Source organism: Typha angustifolia, chromosome 7, assembly GCF_048772165.1.
Source record: "Typha angustifolia cultivar Huaian chromosome 7, ASM4877216v1, whole genome shotgun sequence".
NCBI classification, from domain to species: Eukaryota; Viridiplantae; Streptophyta; class Magnoliopsida; order Poales; family Typhaceae; genus Typha; species Typha angustifolia.
In genome coordinates this window covers 14622511-14641075 of record NC_133245.1, presented here as the reverse complement: position 1 = coordinate 14641075, position 18565 = coordinate 14622511, and the positions used below count along the sequence as shown (strand labels likewise).

The 18565-nt window shown below is 37.5% G+C and overlaps 4 protein-coding genes and 1 non-coding gene across 6 annotated transcripts; 1 reads left to right on the top strand and 4 right to left on the bottom strand.

The window, feature by feature from the left end:
* Nucleotides 1–188: 188 nt before the first annotated feature.
* Nucleotides 189–4300, bottom strand: LOC140762875 (monothiol glutaredoxin-S11). Its single transcript, XM_073100853.1, has 3 exons — nt 3965–4300; nt 2805–2879; nt 189–1624 (listed from the first exon to the last, which is right to left on the bottom strand). The coding sequence occupies exons 1-3, from the start codon at nt 4130–4132 to the stop codon at nt 380–382; spliced, it is 1488 nt and encodes a 495-aa protein (XP_072956954.1). The 5' UTR covers nt 4133–4300; the 3' UTR covers nt 189–379.
* A 638-nt stretch (nt 4301–4938) lies between these two features.
* Nucleotides 4939–9938, bottom strand: LOC140762543 (DUF724 domain-containing protein 6-like). Of its 2 annotated transcripts, none has more exons than XM_073100418.1 (6): nt 8873–9938; nt 8061–8489; nt 6805–7551; nt 6625–6691; nt 6461–6547; nt 4939–6324 (listed from the first exon to the last, which is right to left on the bottom strand). In XM_073100418.1, the coding sequence occupies exons 1-6, from the start codon at nt 9713–9715 to the stop codon at nt 5366–5368; spliced, it is 3132 nt and encodes a 1043-aa protein (XP_072956519.1). In that variant the 5' UTR covers nt 9716–9938; the 3' UTR covers nt 4939–5365. The 2 variants fall into 2 exon arrangements, with proteins under 2 accessions (XP_072956519.1, XP_072956520.1); XM_073100419.1 differs by having other exon boundaries at nt 4940–6324; nt 6805–7548.
* A 432-nt stretch (nt 9939–10370) lies between these two features.
* Nucleotides 10371–10444, bottom strand: TRNAI-UAU (transfer RNA isoleucine (anticodon UAU)). The gene has a single exon. It is a non-coding gene; the product is annotated as a tRNA-Ile (tRNA).
* A 122-nt stretch (nt 10445–10566) lies between these two features.
* Nucleotides 10567–12928, bottom strand: LOC140762544 (uncharacterized). Its single transcript, XM_073100420.1, has 4 exons — nt 12672–12928; nt 12042–12200; nt 11643–11858; nt 10567–10914 (listed from the first exon to the last, which is right to left on the bottom strand). The coding sequence occupies exons 1-4, from the start codon at nt 12870–12872 to the stop codon at nt 10573–10575; spliced, it is 918 nt and encodes a 305-aa protein (XP_072956521.1). The 5' UTR covers nt 12873–12928; the 3' UTR covers nt 10567–10572.
* Nucleotides 12929–14006: 1078 nt separating this feature from the next.
* On the top strand, nt 14007–18260 carry LOC140763540 (tetraspanin-19-like). Its single transcript, XM_073101770.1, has 6 exons — nt 14007–14407; nt 15499–15598; nt 16792–16872; nt 16964–17068; nt 17512–17676; nt 17767–18260. The coding sequence occupies exons 1-6, from the start codon at nt 14259–14261 to the stop codon at nt 17776–17778; spliced, it is 612 nt and encodes a 203-aa protein (XP_072957871.1). The 5' UTR covers nt 14007–14258; the 3' UTR covers nt 17779–18260.
* Nucleotides 18261–18565: the final 305 nt, after the last annotated feature.

The window sequence follows — 18565 nt, the reverse complement described above, 5'->3', positions numbered from 1 at the left end:
TTCTCAAGATGATCAGAAACATCATACGGATGTAGTCTCTCTATTGTCGATAAATAATCCAATAATTAAAATAAACGCACTCCAAATTTATATTTAAAAAAAGTAAAAATTTTGTAATCAAACTCAAAAAGGTCTGGAAATCTGGCAGTGAGCCCAGCATAACTTCCTTCAATTCTCAGCAAGAAATCTAATAACCATCCCACAGATAGCACTACTAAAGCAAAAGAATGGAAAACAGATGGAAGCACCGATACATAATGAACCGTCTAAACTTTCACATACTCACTTTCAGAACCAAAATAAAGATCAACAAGCATGCTGCTTAACATAAAGAGTCAAGTTATTACATAGTTTGGTACTTTATAAGCTAAAATGCTTGCTACTCAGAGAGGGTGGATTTGAGCTCACTGCTGTTATGCAATTCCAGGATAATGTCGCACCCCCCTATGAGCTCACCTTTGCAGTAAAGTTGAGGAAAAGTTGGCCAGTTGGAGAATGTCTTCAATCCCTGCCTCACTTCTTCATCAGACAGAATATCAAAGAATCCAAAGTCAACTCCTTCTGTCCTCAAAGCATTGACAACCTTTGAGCTGAAACCGCACCGAGGAGCATCCGGCGTACCTTTCATGAAAAGCATCACTGTGGATGAGGAAATCAAACTTTTTAGCCGGTCCTCGATAGTTTCTTTCGCAACAATTCCTTTCTCGGCAAAAATTCTCTTCAGCTCCCCACTTTTGTGCATCTCCAGGGCTATATCAGATCCCCCAATAAGTTCACCTCCGATGTAGAGTTGGGGATAACTAGACCAGTTGGAGAGAACTTTAAGGCCCTGACGAACTTCATCATCTGAAAGAATATCGAAGCTCTCAAAAGGAACTTTCTCTTGCTGAAGGATTTCAATAACCTTGCGACTGAAGCCACACTTTGGTTCCTCCGGTTTCCCTTTCATGAACACCATGACAGGGCTTGAATTAATAAGGCTTTGAAGGCGAGATTTCAACATATCACTAAGGCCTGTTGAATCAGAAAAACTACCTCCCTTCTCAGGTACGGAATCATCAACTTTGGCTGGTTCTGCAATTGCAGTTTCCTTTGGGAGAACTGAAACACCATGATCTCTGAATACATCCTTCAATTCACCACTTTCATGCATAGCAACTGCAATATCACAACCACCCAGCAGCTCACCCTTGCAGAAGAGCTGAGGGAAGGTTGGCCAGTTGGAGAACTTCTTCATTCCCTCACGTACTTCATTATCTGCAAGTATATCAAAGCTACCATATTCAACTCCTTCCTCTGCCAAGATCTTAACCACCTTTTGGCTAAACCCACACTTAGGTTGCTCAGGACTTCCTTTCATAAACAAGAAAACAGGGTGAGAGTTCACAAGCTGTTGCAGACGGATCTTTAGTGTATCATTGGGGTCAGAAGTTGCACTTTCAGGATGAGATCCATTTTCCTTTGCCAGCTCTTGTACTTTTTCAATTACTGTAGGTGCAGCAGCAATACCAAGACTAGCAGGTGCAGCAGATTCAGCAAACTCAGCAGATCCAGCAACTTTTGCAACTTTGTTAGCCAAACTGGAAGGATTTGCACCCTCTAGGGTATCAACAGTTTTACCCCCCTGACAAAGGAAATAACAAGTGCTTCACAATCCAAGAGATCATCATACATTATAAGAATCCCCTCTTAAGTTAGATCCCAAATTCATCACACAAGTGGGTTACTTCACCAACTTACCTACAAAGTGAATATTAGTTCAGGCATACTTGGGTTCAGAAAATTTATTTTATGCAACCACATGTTCTGTTGATATAGTAAGTCAAGAAAAGACACAAATAGAACTAATAGAGAACTAGAGACTCAATAATCAATTGGCCAACACCAGCATTATAAATTCTTACCGAGTTAAGAACCTATCAGTTATGATATCTTCATCCTCTTACTTTGTAATGCTTTTCTCTAAAATGATCCTTACTGGCTTGCCACCCTAATTTGTAAAAGCCTCCAAAGATAAAAAGGTGTTTATAAATTGCCTACAATTCAAAATAAAAGAAAGGGACCTTAATCTAATTGACAGAAATTAACATGAAAAACATGTTGCAAAGCAATAATAGCTCTCAGAAATTTAATTGATTATCATTCTTTCTCAATCTCTATCCAATCCCTACCTAATATATGTGCTCCAAGCTTCTTTATATTATTTACACAATGACCCAACACAAACAATACAAGATCAAGTATTATAGTGGATCACTTATGTGATAGACAGTAAAGTAAAGCAAACCATAGAGATCATCTCCCCAAAGAGTTCAGCCATTCCAGGAATTACATTAAAAGCATGTTAAAATACCTCCATACCACCATGGACATCAATAAAACCTCAATGTCTTATCATTGTTTGCATTCTCTATTTCTCCAGTTAAGAATTTGAACATATGAGCTGACACATCAAATGTACAAAGGAAAGAAAACTGAGTAAACTAAGAACACAGGTTATATCTTCCATCTACAACCTGTGATCTCTACAGAGGAACCACTGAAAAGGCAAATCAAATGATTTATTAATGTCATCATCTTGGTCTTCACTCATAAATTTTTAGGCTGGCATCATTTTCCATATAATTCATAACAAAGTAATGAACTGTAGAGAGCACTAAGTAGTGTGCCAATTTTCATATCAACCAATACAAAATAATTAACTGTAAACTTGTTTTTTTTCTTGATATAATGAGCAATTAGTTTTCTAGCTGACGTTAGTGTTGCTACTTACTACACAAAGTTAAAGTGCAATAACCACTAACCTTGCAAAAGACAAAATAAGGCACAGCTGAAACTGCATAAGTTTCTGAAATTTCAGGTTGCTCTTCTGCTTCGACCTGACAAAGGATCAAAGCAAGTAAGTACTAAACTCGTTTCACAACAACTACAATAGACAAAAGCAAATATCCATATTGTCAAGGAATTGCATATGTGAAATGTACATGGATAACAACTCCAAGCATGCACAGGTAAAAGGTACATGGAAGTGAAACCTTAACATGAAACTGACAAAATGAATGATCCAGTAAGAATTACATGCACAAAGTTTTTTTTATATTGAACTTAAGCATACACCTAACTATTAGTTCTAAATGCAACATCTAGTACTTGAAAGAGAAATGTTAGCTAGGTAAGCTAGCGAGACTCAATATATTTTGATCACGAGGAATCCAACATTCACTAAGAAGAGAACTATGCGATAAAGGGAGTATGCGAGACAAAAAGACAAAAAGGTAATGAAGGTATGCAAACCAAGTTTAATTGGGCTTTGACAACTATATTACTATAATGTGTAGGATTATGCAAGACAAGACAAAACTATAGTGAGATAATGGTCTCACCAAATTTAAAAAAGAAAAGTGCAGAACATGTTCTTCTGCCATTATATATCAGTGATAAATAAACATGAAGAAATGATTCATGAAAGACCATGATCATCACCAAGCACCTTATGTTCCTTATGCGTGCAAATATCCATATACTATGACTACGCATACACTGCAAATTTGGGATATCAAATTGACAATCTAATAGGAAAAAATATGTGTTCAGAGCGAAAGAAATTAGTAACAAACTGACGAGGTCAGGGATACAAATATCATATATCAAGAACAAGTATTACATAAATTTAGAAAGAAAAGAAAACCTAAATGCTTTTAAAATCAAAATAAAGATGATATATCTACAAACCGCAAGACATAATAGCACACAAAAACCCTTATCCAACTTCTTTCAATTTTTTTTTCCAACATCCAATAAAGAAAAGGCAACAACTTGGGGCGCGGCGCAAAACCCTAATCACCAAGCAACCTAGACGGACAAAATAAACATTCCAACGAAAGATACGACCTTTCGAGAAAGCAATGGAAACCCAAGTAGAATCTCGCAGAAAAAAGAGAGAAAGGAGCGGAACGGGAAGTACTCGAAAGAAGAGAGCGTGGGGGAAGTCGGTGGCGAGGTGGGCGAAGACTTGATCCATCTGCTTCGAGGCCTCGCACCACGACGCCCAGAAATGGAGCATCACCGGCTTCTCGCCGCGAAGCGCCTCGTCGAGCTCCACCTTCGATCCGATCTCCTTCACGCTCGCCATCGATGATGGTGAAGACTCGTCTCTTCCTTCTTCCTTCCCTTCTCTTCCCTTTCCTCTCCTTCTTCTCCTCCCCTCGTATATAATGATTAATCGGAGGAACAGGTAGAGGGCGATGGCGAGAGGTCGGCCGAGATAAGAGAGAAGAATGAGGTCTACAAGAAAAGAGGGGTGGAGAGAGATGCCGAGTGGAAACTAATAAAGCGGGGTTGCTTTCTAGTGGGCCTTCGATTTAGATGCCATATTCTTGTGGGCTAATGTTGGTGGAAATTGAGGGCGAGAATGAGAAATCTCACCAAATCTTTGGTTCCATCGATCGGGTCGGGGTTGACTAATAAGATATCTCAGTTTTGATTTCCAGGGGATTTATATGTCATTTTAAAAGGTAGAGAAATTCAACTCCTGATGATGATGAACATGAGAAGTTGACATTATGATCGTTCACCAAGTATTTTGATGTTTATTATTTATTTATTTGTTCATTGCGAATGGTTGAGCATGTTCTTATAACTATTTAATATAGTCTAATTTCATATGTTGCATTAATTTTACTTTCTTTTTGGTTGAGGGGAAAAGTTGGCATTGACCATGCACGAAGACTATTGTTTATAATGCATTGACTTTGTGAAAGATACTCATGCAATTTATTACTTCTGGGATATGCCATTGTTGTCATCTCAGATCTTCTCACGTTTAATCTCAGTGATATCATCATATGGGCATTAACAAAGTCATGCATCGACACAAAGAATCACATTCATAGACAACAAAATCTAAGTGCCAAATACTTAACCACTTGAATCAACACAACTGGAACTACGAATCTTTTCTGGTTGAAATGAGAGAAGCACAATTAAGTGCAGAAATTCTAAAAAGAAGCACGAGTGAAGTCCTAGTAAGAAGTCGCAACTGTAGAACTCATTCCAATACGCTATATGCAACAGCAACAATGGTTCTATCCAACAATGACATCAAATAAACAACAGATGGATGATACAACGACCAATAACAACATGCACTAAATGAGTTCTGATTTACCGGAGTGATTTTTTTTGTCTTCAATATATCAGGTTTAGAAGGCTTAAGGACCGTTACTGAAGCATCTGACAAAGAGCATTTGATGCTTGAGCCATTCAAAAAGGGAAGAAAGGCCAAACTGCATTAGGATACTCTGCAGCTAAAGATCATATTTACAGCAAAAATTACACCAAAAGGCCCAATATGTTTATGCTACCTTTACCATGACTCAGATAAGGCACTATGGAAAAGCTGCTCAGCAGAAAAATACGATTTCTCAACTTCAGCAACATCCATTTTCAGTCTTGAAATGTCAGAGCTATTTCCATTTCTCTGTGCCACGACTAAATTTCTCCTCTCTCGAAAGAGGGCAAGATTTTGTTCCAGTTCAGGAATAGCTACATCAAGTGTGTGAATTAGAGCATTGAGGCGGTCATTGTCACCTTGCCTTTCCAAAATTTTATCCTCAAGTGCCGCTTTCTTCCTCTTGCGTTCTGCTTGGAGATTTTTTATCTGTAACAATTCATTCAGGCGAGACCGCACACATTGAACATTGAATCCATTTGCTTCTAAAGGGACAAGACCATTCAACTTTTCTTCGAATAGATGTAGGTCATCATCAATATTCAACTTGTCTATACTGGCCACTAAGTTGGCAAATGACACCATTAGACCAATAGCCATTCCTTCACGAAACTGTGAACAGTACTGCTCCAACGGAAGGAAATGTGGCTCTTGTGGTACTCTACGAAAGATTTCCATCGACTCAATTGACTCCCAAATGAAGGAGCTCTTCGCAAATGGAAGGAACGTCTTATTAGGGAGTGATCCACAAGGTGATAGATTTACCAGAGCCCTCTCATTAGAGTTTCGGAACCTGAGTGCTGGCATTACATTAGAATCACACTCCTTCAGGATGGAATTTCCAGAAGGCGACAGAAGGCCTTCCTCTTCTGCTTCACTTACAGCATTCTGAGCTTGAGCATCAAGAGCTAGCATTTTCTCAGTCCCAGCATTAGATGATTTCTGGAGAGTGCATGACTGCAACATGGTTGGGCATTTGGTTGGTGCATCAACTTCAGTTAAACTCTCTAGATTAAATGCAGTATGACCTTCTAGAGGAGCATCAGCTTTTTTATTGGTTCCATTGATGCTGTTAATATTAATTTCTTGGGGATCTGCAATAGAAACCAGATAAACTAGCAAATTGACTTGACAACTCCAAATATTCACAGTTATGTAGACTCTTGGCAGATCACTGATTTATTGTAATGGCACGGTTGTTTAGAGTCAGACATACATCACCAGACTTACCTTTATTTAATACTCCAAACCCTGCAATGCTATGTTGTCTCTCAACAACATGATCAGGAGTTTCTTCAAATTGTTTCGATTCCCCAGCTGCAAATTGTCCAAGTAGGTGTTAACTCTGGCATCGTTATGAAATTGTCATAGTGCGGTAGACTGATAGTACTTACATTCTTTCCAGCTAAGTAAGCGATTTACACTTTCCTTCAGACCTCTGCTTATTGCCCCTGCTTTCATCTGCACATAGAATAAGGAATAGAGGAGATACCAGAAACAGGGAACTTTCATATCATCATTGAGAAGCAACAAAAGATGTATTCTTAAAGAAGTGCTGTGGAGCAAGATCTTACAATATCAGGAGACTCCTTCGGTGTCTGTGCTGCTCGAATAAAGAGCTTCTTTCGCTTGACAACACTAATCTTAGAACCAGAAACACTTCTACAGCCTTTAAGTTCAGCAAGGGGGAGCAAATCATCCGGTTCACGATTGACTGTTGCAGTATTTACATCAGAAGCCTTTGACTGATCTTCTGATCCCTCACACCTAAGATCAGAGTAACTTCCTTTCTTTACCAATGGTTCAGTTATGCCACTCACTCTCGACAGCTTTCGTCCATGTGTCTGTTCTCCTGATAAAGGACTTCGAGGCGATTCTGTTGACACATGAGAAGTTGCAGGAGTCCTCTCAGAAGAAGGTACCTCAATATGTTTCTCCAGAACCATTGAAGACAAATGGCATTCAAATGGTCGATATTCTAATGTTGGCACAGCAAAAGGGGCGTCTGTCTCCAATCTTAGTGGCATTTCTGCATTTCCTTTCGAAGATGAGCAAAACCGTGACCGGAATTCAAATTCTATCGGCCTCTCTTTTTGCAACCTTTTCTCATGATAAATGGAGTCAACATAACCACCATTACTAGATCCCTCTGCCATCTTACGCTTCATCTTCGTAATACAGGACATAGGTTCATGTGTGTCTCCAGCATCCTCATCAGTTGATCCAGACAGAGATATAGGAAAAGATCTTCCAATAGCAGATTGTTGTCTTTGATTACCCGGCCTATCTCCACCTAAAGTTGACTTGCCATTCTTACCCTGCTTATGTGTAAAGAGTAAAAAGAAAACAAGTACTGCAAACTTCAAAAGAAGCGCATAACAAAAATGACCACAATCACATGATTTTATGACTTGTATTCCTGTCTTACGGTTCCAAATTTTAGTATGAAATTGATGATAAGAAACATCCTCCAATTTTAATATTTTGTTCCTATAATATTGTATGTCTTGAAACAACTCAAATGTTAAATAAAAAGAGTGACAAATAAAAGAGGCACTGCATGACTGAGGAACCCAACCTTGTGACTTTTAACTTAAATAGATGTGCTGTCCTAGAACTTGGGGCAAAACCAGCATGGCAGGTGACACTGAAGTTGCTATTGTTTACACAGGAATAAACAGAATATGCATTATCTAAAACATCTTTTGCACGTATTATAATGAGATATAATTCCCTTCCACACATATTGAAGCTACGATGATTTAAACAAGAAAAGATGATTGCACATCTACAAGGGGAAAATGCAAATCAAAACAGATGAATGTAGTACCTTAGACAAGTTGCATATCCATTGCCGACCATCCCATTCTCTCCGCGACCTTAGCAGAGTGTTGTCAACCTCCATCTCCACCTCTGTCTCCTGTTTCTTCACCTTAACAGCATATTTCGAATTACCGAGAACCTTTAATACCACTCCAGGCGACCATGCACAATTGCAAAAGACCTCCACCTCAGAAGAGGATCCAAATTTATTAGCCTCTCGGGAGATGTAGGTGGCTGGTCTAATATAGTGAGCATCTAGAATTTCAGTCAACAATTCTCTATTGTCTTCTGCTATCAAGTTGTCATACTCCACCAAGAAGTCGGTGAACCTGATCACCTTCATGATGGTAGCCGGAAACCAAGCAGACCCATAATTCTCTAGGTCCCGAATGACTTCAACCTTAGCTCCGGCACTGAACAAGGGCACTTCACTTCCCTGCAAGCAGTGTTCCTTTCAATCAAAATAAATAAATAAATCAATCAAAGTTCTTTCTGCATGCATGATGCATACCCTTCTGTAGTATTTTCTTTTATTTGCATTTGCAAATCATGAGCAATATCTACAAACGACTCCTGAACTAGCATGCTTGCAAATCTATTCCGTTATTATAATTGCAGAAACACACTTCACTTAGATTATAAGAAATATTTAATATTTTCCCCTCACATCGAAACCAGATCATCTGAAAGACGTCAATAAACATAGTGAAAAATATACGTAAAATGGCGCTCCCGCCTCCCAAGCATTGGCTCAACTATTAACTTATCTAACGACCATTTCCCCCTAATTTGCTAAAGAATAATATGACAATTTTTTACCTTATCTCGAGCTGGGATCCACTTGCCCCGGGCCCATTGGAGCCGTTCTCTGATCTCCTCGGGTTCGAACTCGACCACCTCCCTCGTATTAGGAAAGCACACGGTGTACCTTCCTGTAGCCGGCTTGAGTAGACCCGACACGACGCCGGCCCACCAGCCGTCGTTGTGAAACGCCTCCACCGGCTGGTGCAGCTCGAAGCACTCGGCCGAGTCTGGAAGCCGGCGAGGAGGGCGCGGGCGGACGTGGGATTCGGCGACGATCTCGCGCAGGGGGAGGGAGGGCTCAGCGTCAGCGACGAGGGAGGAGTAAATGACGTCATATCGACGGCGCTGGCGGCGGACGCAGCGATCGGCCACCGTTGCCTCGTACCACGCGCCACGGAAGCCGTCATCGTCGATGCGGACCTCCACCTCGGCTCCCACCGGGAATACACGGCCGTTGCTGGTTAAGGAGTCGGCGGCATCTTTTCGCTTGGGCTTCTTCGAGCGCCGCATTAGGTCTAGAGTTTGGTGAGAGAGAGAGAGAGAGAGAGAGAGAGAGAAGGAGGGAAGAAGCGATGAGTTGCGACGAATGGCGTCACCTTCGGTGAGATCAAATGAGTCACTCTGCATTCTGCAGTCTAAATTGAAGCCTTCAAGAGGTGGAGGTGAAGCGAGTGACCGGATCACGGGGCGCATCGGAAGTCGCGTGGCTTTTAAAAGAGCGGGAAGGCGAGTCTGCATTGGTTGATTGGACGTCTCGGAAGCAGAAAGAGTACGACCGGTGGAGTTGGAGAGAAGATCAATATATATATATATATATATATATATATATATATATATATGCGGGGAAGAGAATAGCATCTCTATGCGGTAAAAGTTTTGTTGTTAATTACTTGAATGATTAGTGCATGGGAAGTAAACAAAATAAATACATTAGCAGATGTTCATAATCTCAAACTAAATAGAAACAAATAAAAATAAATAAAAAGGAAAAGCTAATCTCATCTATCATTCATACGAACTTAAAAAGAAAACAGATGATATATTCAATATAAAGAAGTCTCCACCATCCATCGTCTCTATCAACCCCTAATCTTCTTGAGCTTGTTCCATGTCTTCTTGCAGGTATCACCCACTGCCTTCATCCCTTTCCTCAGCATGTGCTTCAGCTCCTCTGCCTTCTCCTTCAGTTGGTTCTGGAACCCAGCCATCACCACCTTAATTTTCTCTTCTGGGGTTCTTCTTCCCTTTAATTGATCTCGACTACTCGCTTTCTTTTGGCTTTGAAAGGTAGGTAGACGGTAGTCAAGCGTACTTCCAATCACGAAGACACGTGGGAATGTGTCACTGGACGTGGTTCCTATTCAATTGGAGAATTCTAGACGAGAGAGCAGCGGAAATCACGTAGGATCTGGGATAAAGTCAAAAAGATGAGGGGAGATGGTTATCGATTTCCATCAAAAACAAGTTAAGACCAAAATGACCAAAAACAACCGAGCTTTAATAACGTGAGCTTTGGTCCCGGCGGGGCTCGAACCCGCGACCTTCGGCTCATAAGACCAACGCTCTAACCAACTGAGCTACGGGACCAAAGATAGTGATAGCAAACTATCACAAGAAGAATAACCAAAAACCAAGATTAAAGATCTAAGTAAACAATTTGCAAGATCTCTGTTTGAACAACTGAGCGCAAGAGACAAAGGAAAAGGACAGAAGATTTAAGACATAATAGTCACTAGTAATATTGCCGCATTGTATACAGAATGGATAGTGAATGAGGAAGCTAAGTTTCCAGTCCAACAGTACATAGAACCAAGAATGCAGCCAAGGACAAAGAGCTGCAGAGAATTCTCACCGGAAAAGTGAGCTACACTGAACATACATGAGCTAATGATGACGGCGTTCTGCCACTTCATCGTGGAAGCAAGAGACGTCAAAAGAAATCCGCGATAGATGGTCTCTTCCAGCAGCGGAGCGATAACACAATAGAGGAAGAAACATACAGATCTAGAAGTTGGGCTGTGCAATAGTATTTCTTTTAGTATGGGATTATTTACGTCCTGCAATGTGAAGAAAACTCGTCAGAGTTCACTAAGTTAGCCATGAAAAGCCTTGCAATTCTCTAGAAAAATATCAGCCTTTTCTATCCTTTTAAAATAAAAGGCATATTCAACCTGGCACTGCAACTGTAAATATAAAGAGCAAGATATGAAGCATACCTCATTTTTCTTTTCTTAGTTCCTTTCTCAAATGCTAAAGAAATGATCAAGAAAAAAAAAATCACTCATAAAATGTCTAGTAAGAGGACTAAATCCACGAGGACAATAACGCTGTCCAAGAAGCATCCAAGGTTTTCCTGCAGCTGCTTGTGCCAAGCCCTGGTTATCTGCCAGCTTAGTCCAAATTTTAGATGCTACAAAGATCTAATACTTGTTCTTAAAGCATATCGACAAGGAAAAATGATTGTAGAACTCTGCTATCTTAGACATAGAAGTAGGTTTGACTAAATAATCAGAGATGAGTGTGTGTAATTATAAGAAAGGAGGATGTGTAACAGTCATGGTTGTATGGTTCTCTATTATTAAGTCGCTGTCTAACATCACTACATCAGCTAAGTTACTATAGTTATACTCGCACATATAATTTGTATGTAATTCTTGATACTACATTAATTTTTTATGAAGTAATGAGAACATCTTTGTTGTGAAGGAAGTCACCCTGTTTAACTGTGGCAGAAAATCAAATAGAAGGTACTTTTGTTGAATTAGTACAGAATCAATCAACTGACCTTAGGTCCTACGAACTTGTCAGCTAAGATAGATGTGAACAGAACCAATGCCATCAGAAACAGAATGCCCACTATAGTCTTTTTTACCCAACTCTTTTGTGAAAATAATTTCCCAAGAAAGAAGCTGCAGAACTCGTGTTGTGGCTTCACCGTGTAATTCAACAGTGCCAAAGCACCCAAAAGTTCTGCTATTTGAAGTGTAGTGGTTGACACAGCCTGCAGTAATTCAACAGAACTTTAGATAATGTTCAAGCCATAAGGTAGCTACTATTAATGGAAGAGACTGTGATATCAAAAGTTAAGCACCGTGTATCTCCAACTAGAATTGGCTCACTACCATGGCTGACGGCATCGATAATATTTGTTCATTAGTACAAAAGCATTGGCCAAATTGCTCACCATAGTTAGCGGATCAAGTGCAGATTGATGAAGAACCTGGGCAATGAGAGACAGTCCTCCAAAGCTTAACGGAATGTGCAGAATGAAGAAATATGCAGCAAATGTACTCCATGTATTCTCGGACTCCCATGGAATATCCAGCAAAACTACTGAAAGGCCCTGTAAGCTGAAACGATTCAAAATTGCATTCCACAATATGCAAGAAAGATTCAATCTAAGTTATGCCTAATCAAGACTGGCATCTTCCGATAAGACTGAATTGTTACCTTCACGTGGAAATTATGACAAGAAATAGAAGGTGCAAATATCACATGACAAATTCATGACTTTGAGATGTTAAGGACAATGGCAGACCAATTACTATTACTAAAAGCTTGAACAGGATCCAGGACAACACCTGGCAATATTAACTTTTCAACTTGTGCAAGGATGTTCATTATATGTTCGAAAAGGCATGTTAAACTTGAGCATTAAAGCAAGTTGATTAACCACATCACAGTTACATAGTCACTTGTGACATACGATTGTTACAGAGCAATTCCAGCAAACTGTACCTACCCGACCAACTAAAGTGCAAATTTCTTTCAATTATTTACATAGGAAACGGCAAAGAAATAGTTGAGGCATTACCTCGAACGGCTCATCGACGTCAATTTTTTTAGAGCAAGAGCAGCAAAAGGGGACCTTGTCGCTCATACGTTGGATCCCTGGGAAGGAAACGGATTGTAAAGAAGAGAGGGTACCAATGAGTGGCGACGGAGAATTATTTCTGGTGGCAGTAAGAGCTCCTCGAAGCGTAGGAAGAGGGCGCCCAACTGCCGTTAGTATCATTGTCTCGTGGCCTCTCTCGTTGCAATAATGGGTGGGAAATTTTCGTTCACAAATCCACGCCCCATCCCTTCTTATTTTGGATGTAAGTGAAAAACTGGCATTTCGAAATTTAATTCTATTTTATTTTTTCATCGACAAAATTAAATTTAATTATGCATCGTATATATAAATTATATATATATATATATATATATATATATATATATATATTTATTTATTTATTATAATAAAATATGTATCAACTATATAAAATATATACACACGCTTTAAAAACTCAATCTTATTTTAAAATATATACATATTTTAAAATATGTATCAATTTTTTTACACTAGATCATGCATATACTTTTTATAATAAAATATTTTAAAAACTCAATCTTATTATTTTAAAAAAATTTAAATATTTTTTGTGCAAATTCCAAATTATCATGGTCTTTTTTTCCTTTTATTTTGATAAATATGACAAAAGAATATAATAATAAAGTTTTTCCTACTGATATTTTATTTTCAAATATCTAATGTTATATTAATCCTACCCACAATATAGCTGGTTTTTTTAATATATCGTACATGTTTTCTGGTACCCTAATTACGAATTTAATAACTAGAGTTAGAAAGTCATTGAGAAGTAGCTATATGTACCCGTTCTTTTTGTTCAAATTTATTTGAATATAAAATATATTTATTAAATAAGATATTAGATTCAAATATATCCTATTGGATTCAAAATATTAAAAGAATACTTCAACTTCTCTCTCCATTTTATATAAATCTTTTTTACTTACGATATACTCAAACGATAAATTCAAATTTGTTTTTTAAATATTCAAAATCTAATATAAAAATTCAAATTTTAAAATAAAAAATTTACATATTATTATCTTATGTAAGACAAAAATTATTGATTAATATTCATACTCTAAAATTAAAAAAGTTAGAGCGTATTTTAGTTATTTATATATATTTATTAATTTTAACAATAATCTATGATCATAATAATAATAATATTATGTAAGAAAAATTAACAATAATAATAATAATAATAATGAGAGTAAATTGAAAAAAAGACAATTAAATTAGAGAAGCCCCAATATTATAATACATCCAGATCGTCCCCAGCTCATGCCTTCCTCGAGTAACTGCCCACTAACTTCCAAACCCTTGATATCACCATCGATGGAAATTGGATTCCATTTCAGCTGGTTGGGGAAACATTAACGCAGTTGTTTTGGGATTCTAGAACTCCTCTCCATTTCGTCATCTCATCCCCCGATGATCTGATCTCTTCTTCTTCCCGTTTAAGATTGAAACTTGTGATCTCGGTTCTGCTTAATTTTTCCTCTTCGAAACCCGAGGTGGTGAATCGAAGTGGGGAGGACGAAAACGATGGGGAGATTAGTGAGATCTTGTTTGCAGTCGGTGTTGAAGTTGGTGAATTCGGTGATTGGATTGACGGGGTTGGCGATGATCCTCTACTCCCTTTGGATGATGAGGGTCTGGTACAAGCAGTTCAACGGCGACCCTACCCCTCCTTGGTTTGTCTCAGCTCTCGTTCCTTTCTTCTTGTTTCTTTAGCTACGATATGTGCATACAAATTTAGTTTTTGTTTTCTTTGTGATGCTTTTTTTTTTTGGAGATTTGTAGGTATTAATTTGAGTGTAATAATTCTTATAGGTGAACTAGCGATCAGATATGGTAATATCCAGTTATCGACCTTCTCTTTCCTGATAAGAATTCAGAGACATATAAACAATGGATACCAAAGTTTTTATCTATATTTCTCAAATTTGGATTATGATCTGAAACACCAGAGTAGACATATGTCCATTATCCAGAATTACTCCTGTTGAGGAGATTATATTGCAATGTTTTGTGGATTGTTAGACGAAAATAGATGATATGATTTTCAGTTGAGATTCCAGGATGATATACAAATCTAAATCCATAATCAGCTTAGCTCAGGTAGGTGCTGGATAATGAATAACATACCATTTTCGCTCCTAAGATGGGAAGTCACAGAAAAAACTTTGGTTAAGCCCTTCTTTACGCACTGTTAACGCATGAGACTGCTTTTCTAGCCAATGAGAAAGATCAATAATTTCTTTTATATCTTTAGTCTCTCATCTCTGCCTTCAGTGCACTAAGCTTTCACACAAGCAAAATACTCTCCTTATTACGTTAAGTTTAAAATAGCTAACATCCAGAAATAAGAAAGACTTCTAAATTCGAGAGGATCTTTCCATTATTGAATGTGTAGCAGACAGTTTCATTGCTAAGCACCTCTGGTTTTTTCAGTAAAATGCTAGTCTTTCTTAGAAGCTTACAGAAGTAGCCTTAATAATAACACCTAATTGCTTATAGTATCAATTTCCTTTGGCCAGCTTTTATTTCCCTTAGAATCTTTAACTCAGCAATTTCTACAGCTTGCTTTTGTAAAGGTGTTAAAGTTAATCTTATAAGTCACTGCTTTTCAGCTTCCTTTGAGAATTCTGTTTTTTTTATTTTCACTCTTATCATCTTATGGGGATCCAGAACACATTTTCATATTTTACCGAACACTAATAGCTACATTTCTAGATGCATTTTTCATGTTATCTCACAAAGTTAATGGAAAATTGATATGCAGGTTCATCTACAGTTTCCTTGGTTTAGGTGTATCGGTGTGCTTGATTGCTTTCTCTGGGCATGTAGCTGCTGAAACCTCTAATGGGCATTGCCTTTCATGTGTATCCTTTTTCTTGATTATTCAATCTTTTCTATTCTCTCTGTTCGTTGGAACTCAGTTTCTCGCATGAATATAGGATACAATACTTTGCTAGATAGGCTTAATAATTAAATGTGGATAGCGTGCTATATTTTGGCCTTTTGCTGCACGAGTGCTTGTTATGTTAAGTAATTGAATGCTAAAATACTCATGGCCCACCTATTATGCATAGTTCACATTGTCAATATAATTAACAAGAAGAATTTATCAAAATTTGTGGCCAATATCATTTGCGTTAACAAGACCATTAAAGTTAATTGAGTTGGAGTGGTTGTATTTGTTCTTTACACACAAATTTTTTGGTTAGATAACTGAAATTTGGTTTATCCAAATCTAGAAAGAATAATGTTATTTCTAGAAGATTCTGAAATTTCTAATTGAGTTGGAGTGGTTGTATTTGTTCTTTACACACAAATTTTTTGGTTAGATAACTGAAATTTGGTTTATCCAAATCTAGAAAGAATAATGTTATTTCTAGAAGATTCTGAAATTTCTAATGTCTATCTTGTTTGAATATGTTAAACTGTAATTGCAGATAATCTGAAAATGTGCAAAGTAGTCTTGCATTTTATTGACATTGTCTATCAGAATGCTATTTTTTTTTTAAATAATACTTTCATGAAAGGCTTTAGAAGTTATATTAAGCTCTCTCCACCTCCCATATCTGAACAACAGAATCATTTTTCGCCATAAATCAAAGCTTTTAAAAATTATTTTCTTTTTTATAGATGTGAAGTTACATCTAAAACTTAACATATCTGAGTTCTCATATGATTCTTCTTAGATGTTATCAGAGAGGGCGTCCAGATTTTCAAATTTCAGTGTTTAGTGCCTCTATTTCAAGTTTTGGCTTGTCAATGTTAATTTCTTTATTCATTTATGTCTTTAGTATTTCTTTGAGTTTTAGAATATCATCGTATTAAATATCTAAATTAGAAGGCATATTTTGATGTCTTGCTGCATACCTTTCATATATCACAATTGTCTGCTAATTTTTTCTGGATTTATTCAATAAGAAAAATGGCTACACTCGATCTCTATTTCTCTCCAGTTCCTTGTATTAAAGTTTCCATGTGTACTTTATATGATCACATAAGAAATGAATACACTGCAGAAATATGATCAACATATTTGTTATTCTTATCAAGTGCACAGTATATGGTCTTTGTCTTTTTGCTTGTAATGATGGAGGCTGCAATAACTGCTGATGTATTTCTTAACAAATATTGGGAAGAGGTGCAGAATCCTTTTGTATTTATTAATCTAATCTTTCTGTCCTCTATATTCATCTTCTTCTGATACTTCTAATCATCTACATCCCTTTCAGGATTTCCCAAATGATCCAACTGGGAGATTTGATTCTTTCAAGAATTTTGTGAGATCAAACTTTGAAATGTGTAAATGGATTGGCTTAGTAATTGCAACTGCTCAGGTAGGCTGCTTATAGAAGTACATACATGTGCAATGGAAGGTTTAAAACAATTTTGCCTCCTATTTTGAGTATTTTCCCCTTTCAACACTCATCTAGATATAGTCATATTACTATACTGACAATTGCTACTGCACATTGAATCATCTAAAGCTTAAAATATAGTTCTCAGAATCATTCAAACTAATATTGTTTCTTTGCTGAAGAATATCGTGATTATGTTTTCTTGGAAAGTAGTAAATACTTGCTTGGTTAAAAGGAGTATCATCTAAAGATCGGAAAAGCTTCTCCAACACAGCTTCCAACTTATTCTTTAAAAGCATTTTCGAGTGTCATCCATTGCATTTATTTATTTACTTTTCTTTTTCTGAGAATGGTGTTTCAAGCTTCAAAGTTTTACTTGCTTTATTTCTAAGAGTATGTATTACAATTCTGTCCTTGCCTAGATATTGTCCATCTTGCTTGCAATTGTCCTAAAAGCTCTTGGTCAAGATCATGGAAATTTCGATGACAGTGATGATGACTACACACCTGCAAGGCTTCCACTCCTAAGAAACCACGTTCAGCCATACTACGTCGAACCTCATCTTTCATTCAATGGTTCTTGGAATGTGAGTGTCCACAAGAAGTTTAATATTGCTCCATTATAACAGTTGCTCGTAAAAAAGTGGCATGTGACATTATGGTTTTTATTTTCACAGGTTAACAAGTAATCAATCTCTCTGAACCTCACATTGCCAAGGAATCATTATATTCTCTGGGGAGCACAAGACAATCCATAGTAAATATAGAAAGGAAAATTGTGCCGTTTAGGTGATACTAGCAGCTAAGTGACCAGATTGAATGGACCTATTTATTTGCAAGCATGTGGCATTACCAATTCATTTGTGTAGTGAATTGTGATCAGAAGCATGCTATGTGAGATAAACAGCACTGCTTATTTCTTCATTACTCAACCCAAATGCCTATCAGAGACTTGTATATCATCCACACTAGAATTAAAATTTTCTTCTTCCTCCTTTCAGGGTGTTGACACTTAATTTTGCTGAAATATTTGTTCTATTCTTCAAGTCTGGAAGTTCTCCCCTTATATTCATATGACAGACGCCAGTTCTATGTGATTCGTTCTTTGGTTTTAGAGATATTGTAAATGTTATCTGATATTAAAAGGTTTAAGCCGAGTACATCTGAGAGATATTCTTTGTTCTGTGCGTTACTATTGTATGTAGAATATTAGATGTTTCTTACTGCCGTTTCTGTGGGTGCAATCATCAATTTCCTTGTGTTTCTTATGCATTAAGTACCATGACCTCTTTGGGCTGACTTTAAAAAGAGAAGAATATGCTCGCACCCAAATGTTTAAGTTTATTTGAGCTTGCATTTAAGCCTAGTTTCGAACCAAGCAAAGGCTCACTTATATAGAGTTATAATCAATTCCCTGTTCATGTTAAAATGACGTACTTTAGGGGGGAAGAAACATATGAAGTTCTGTGAAATACC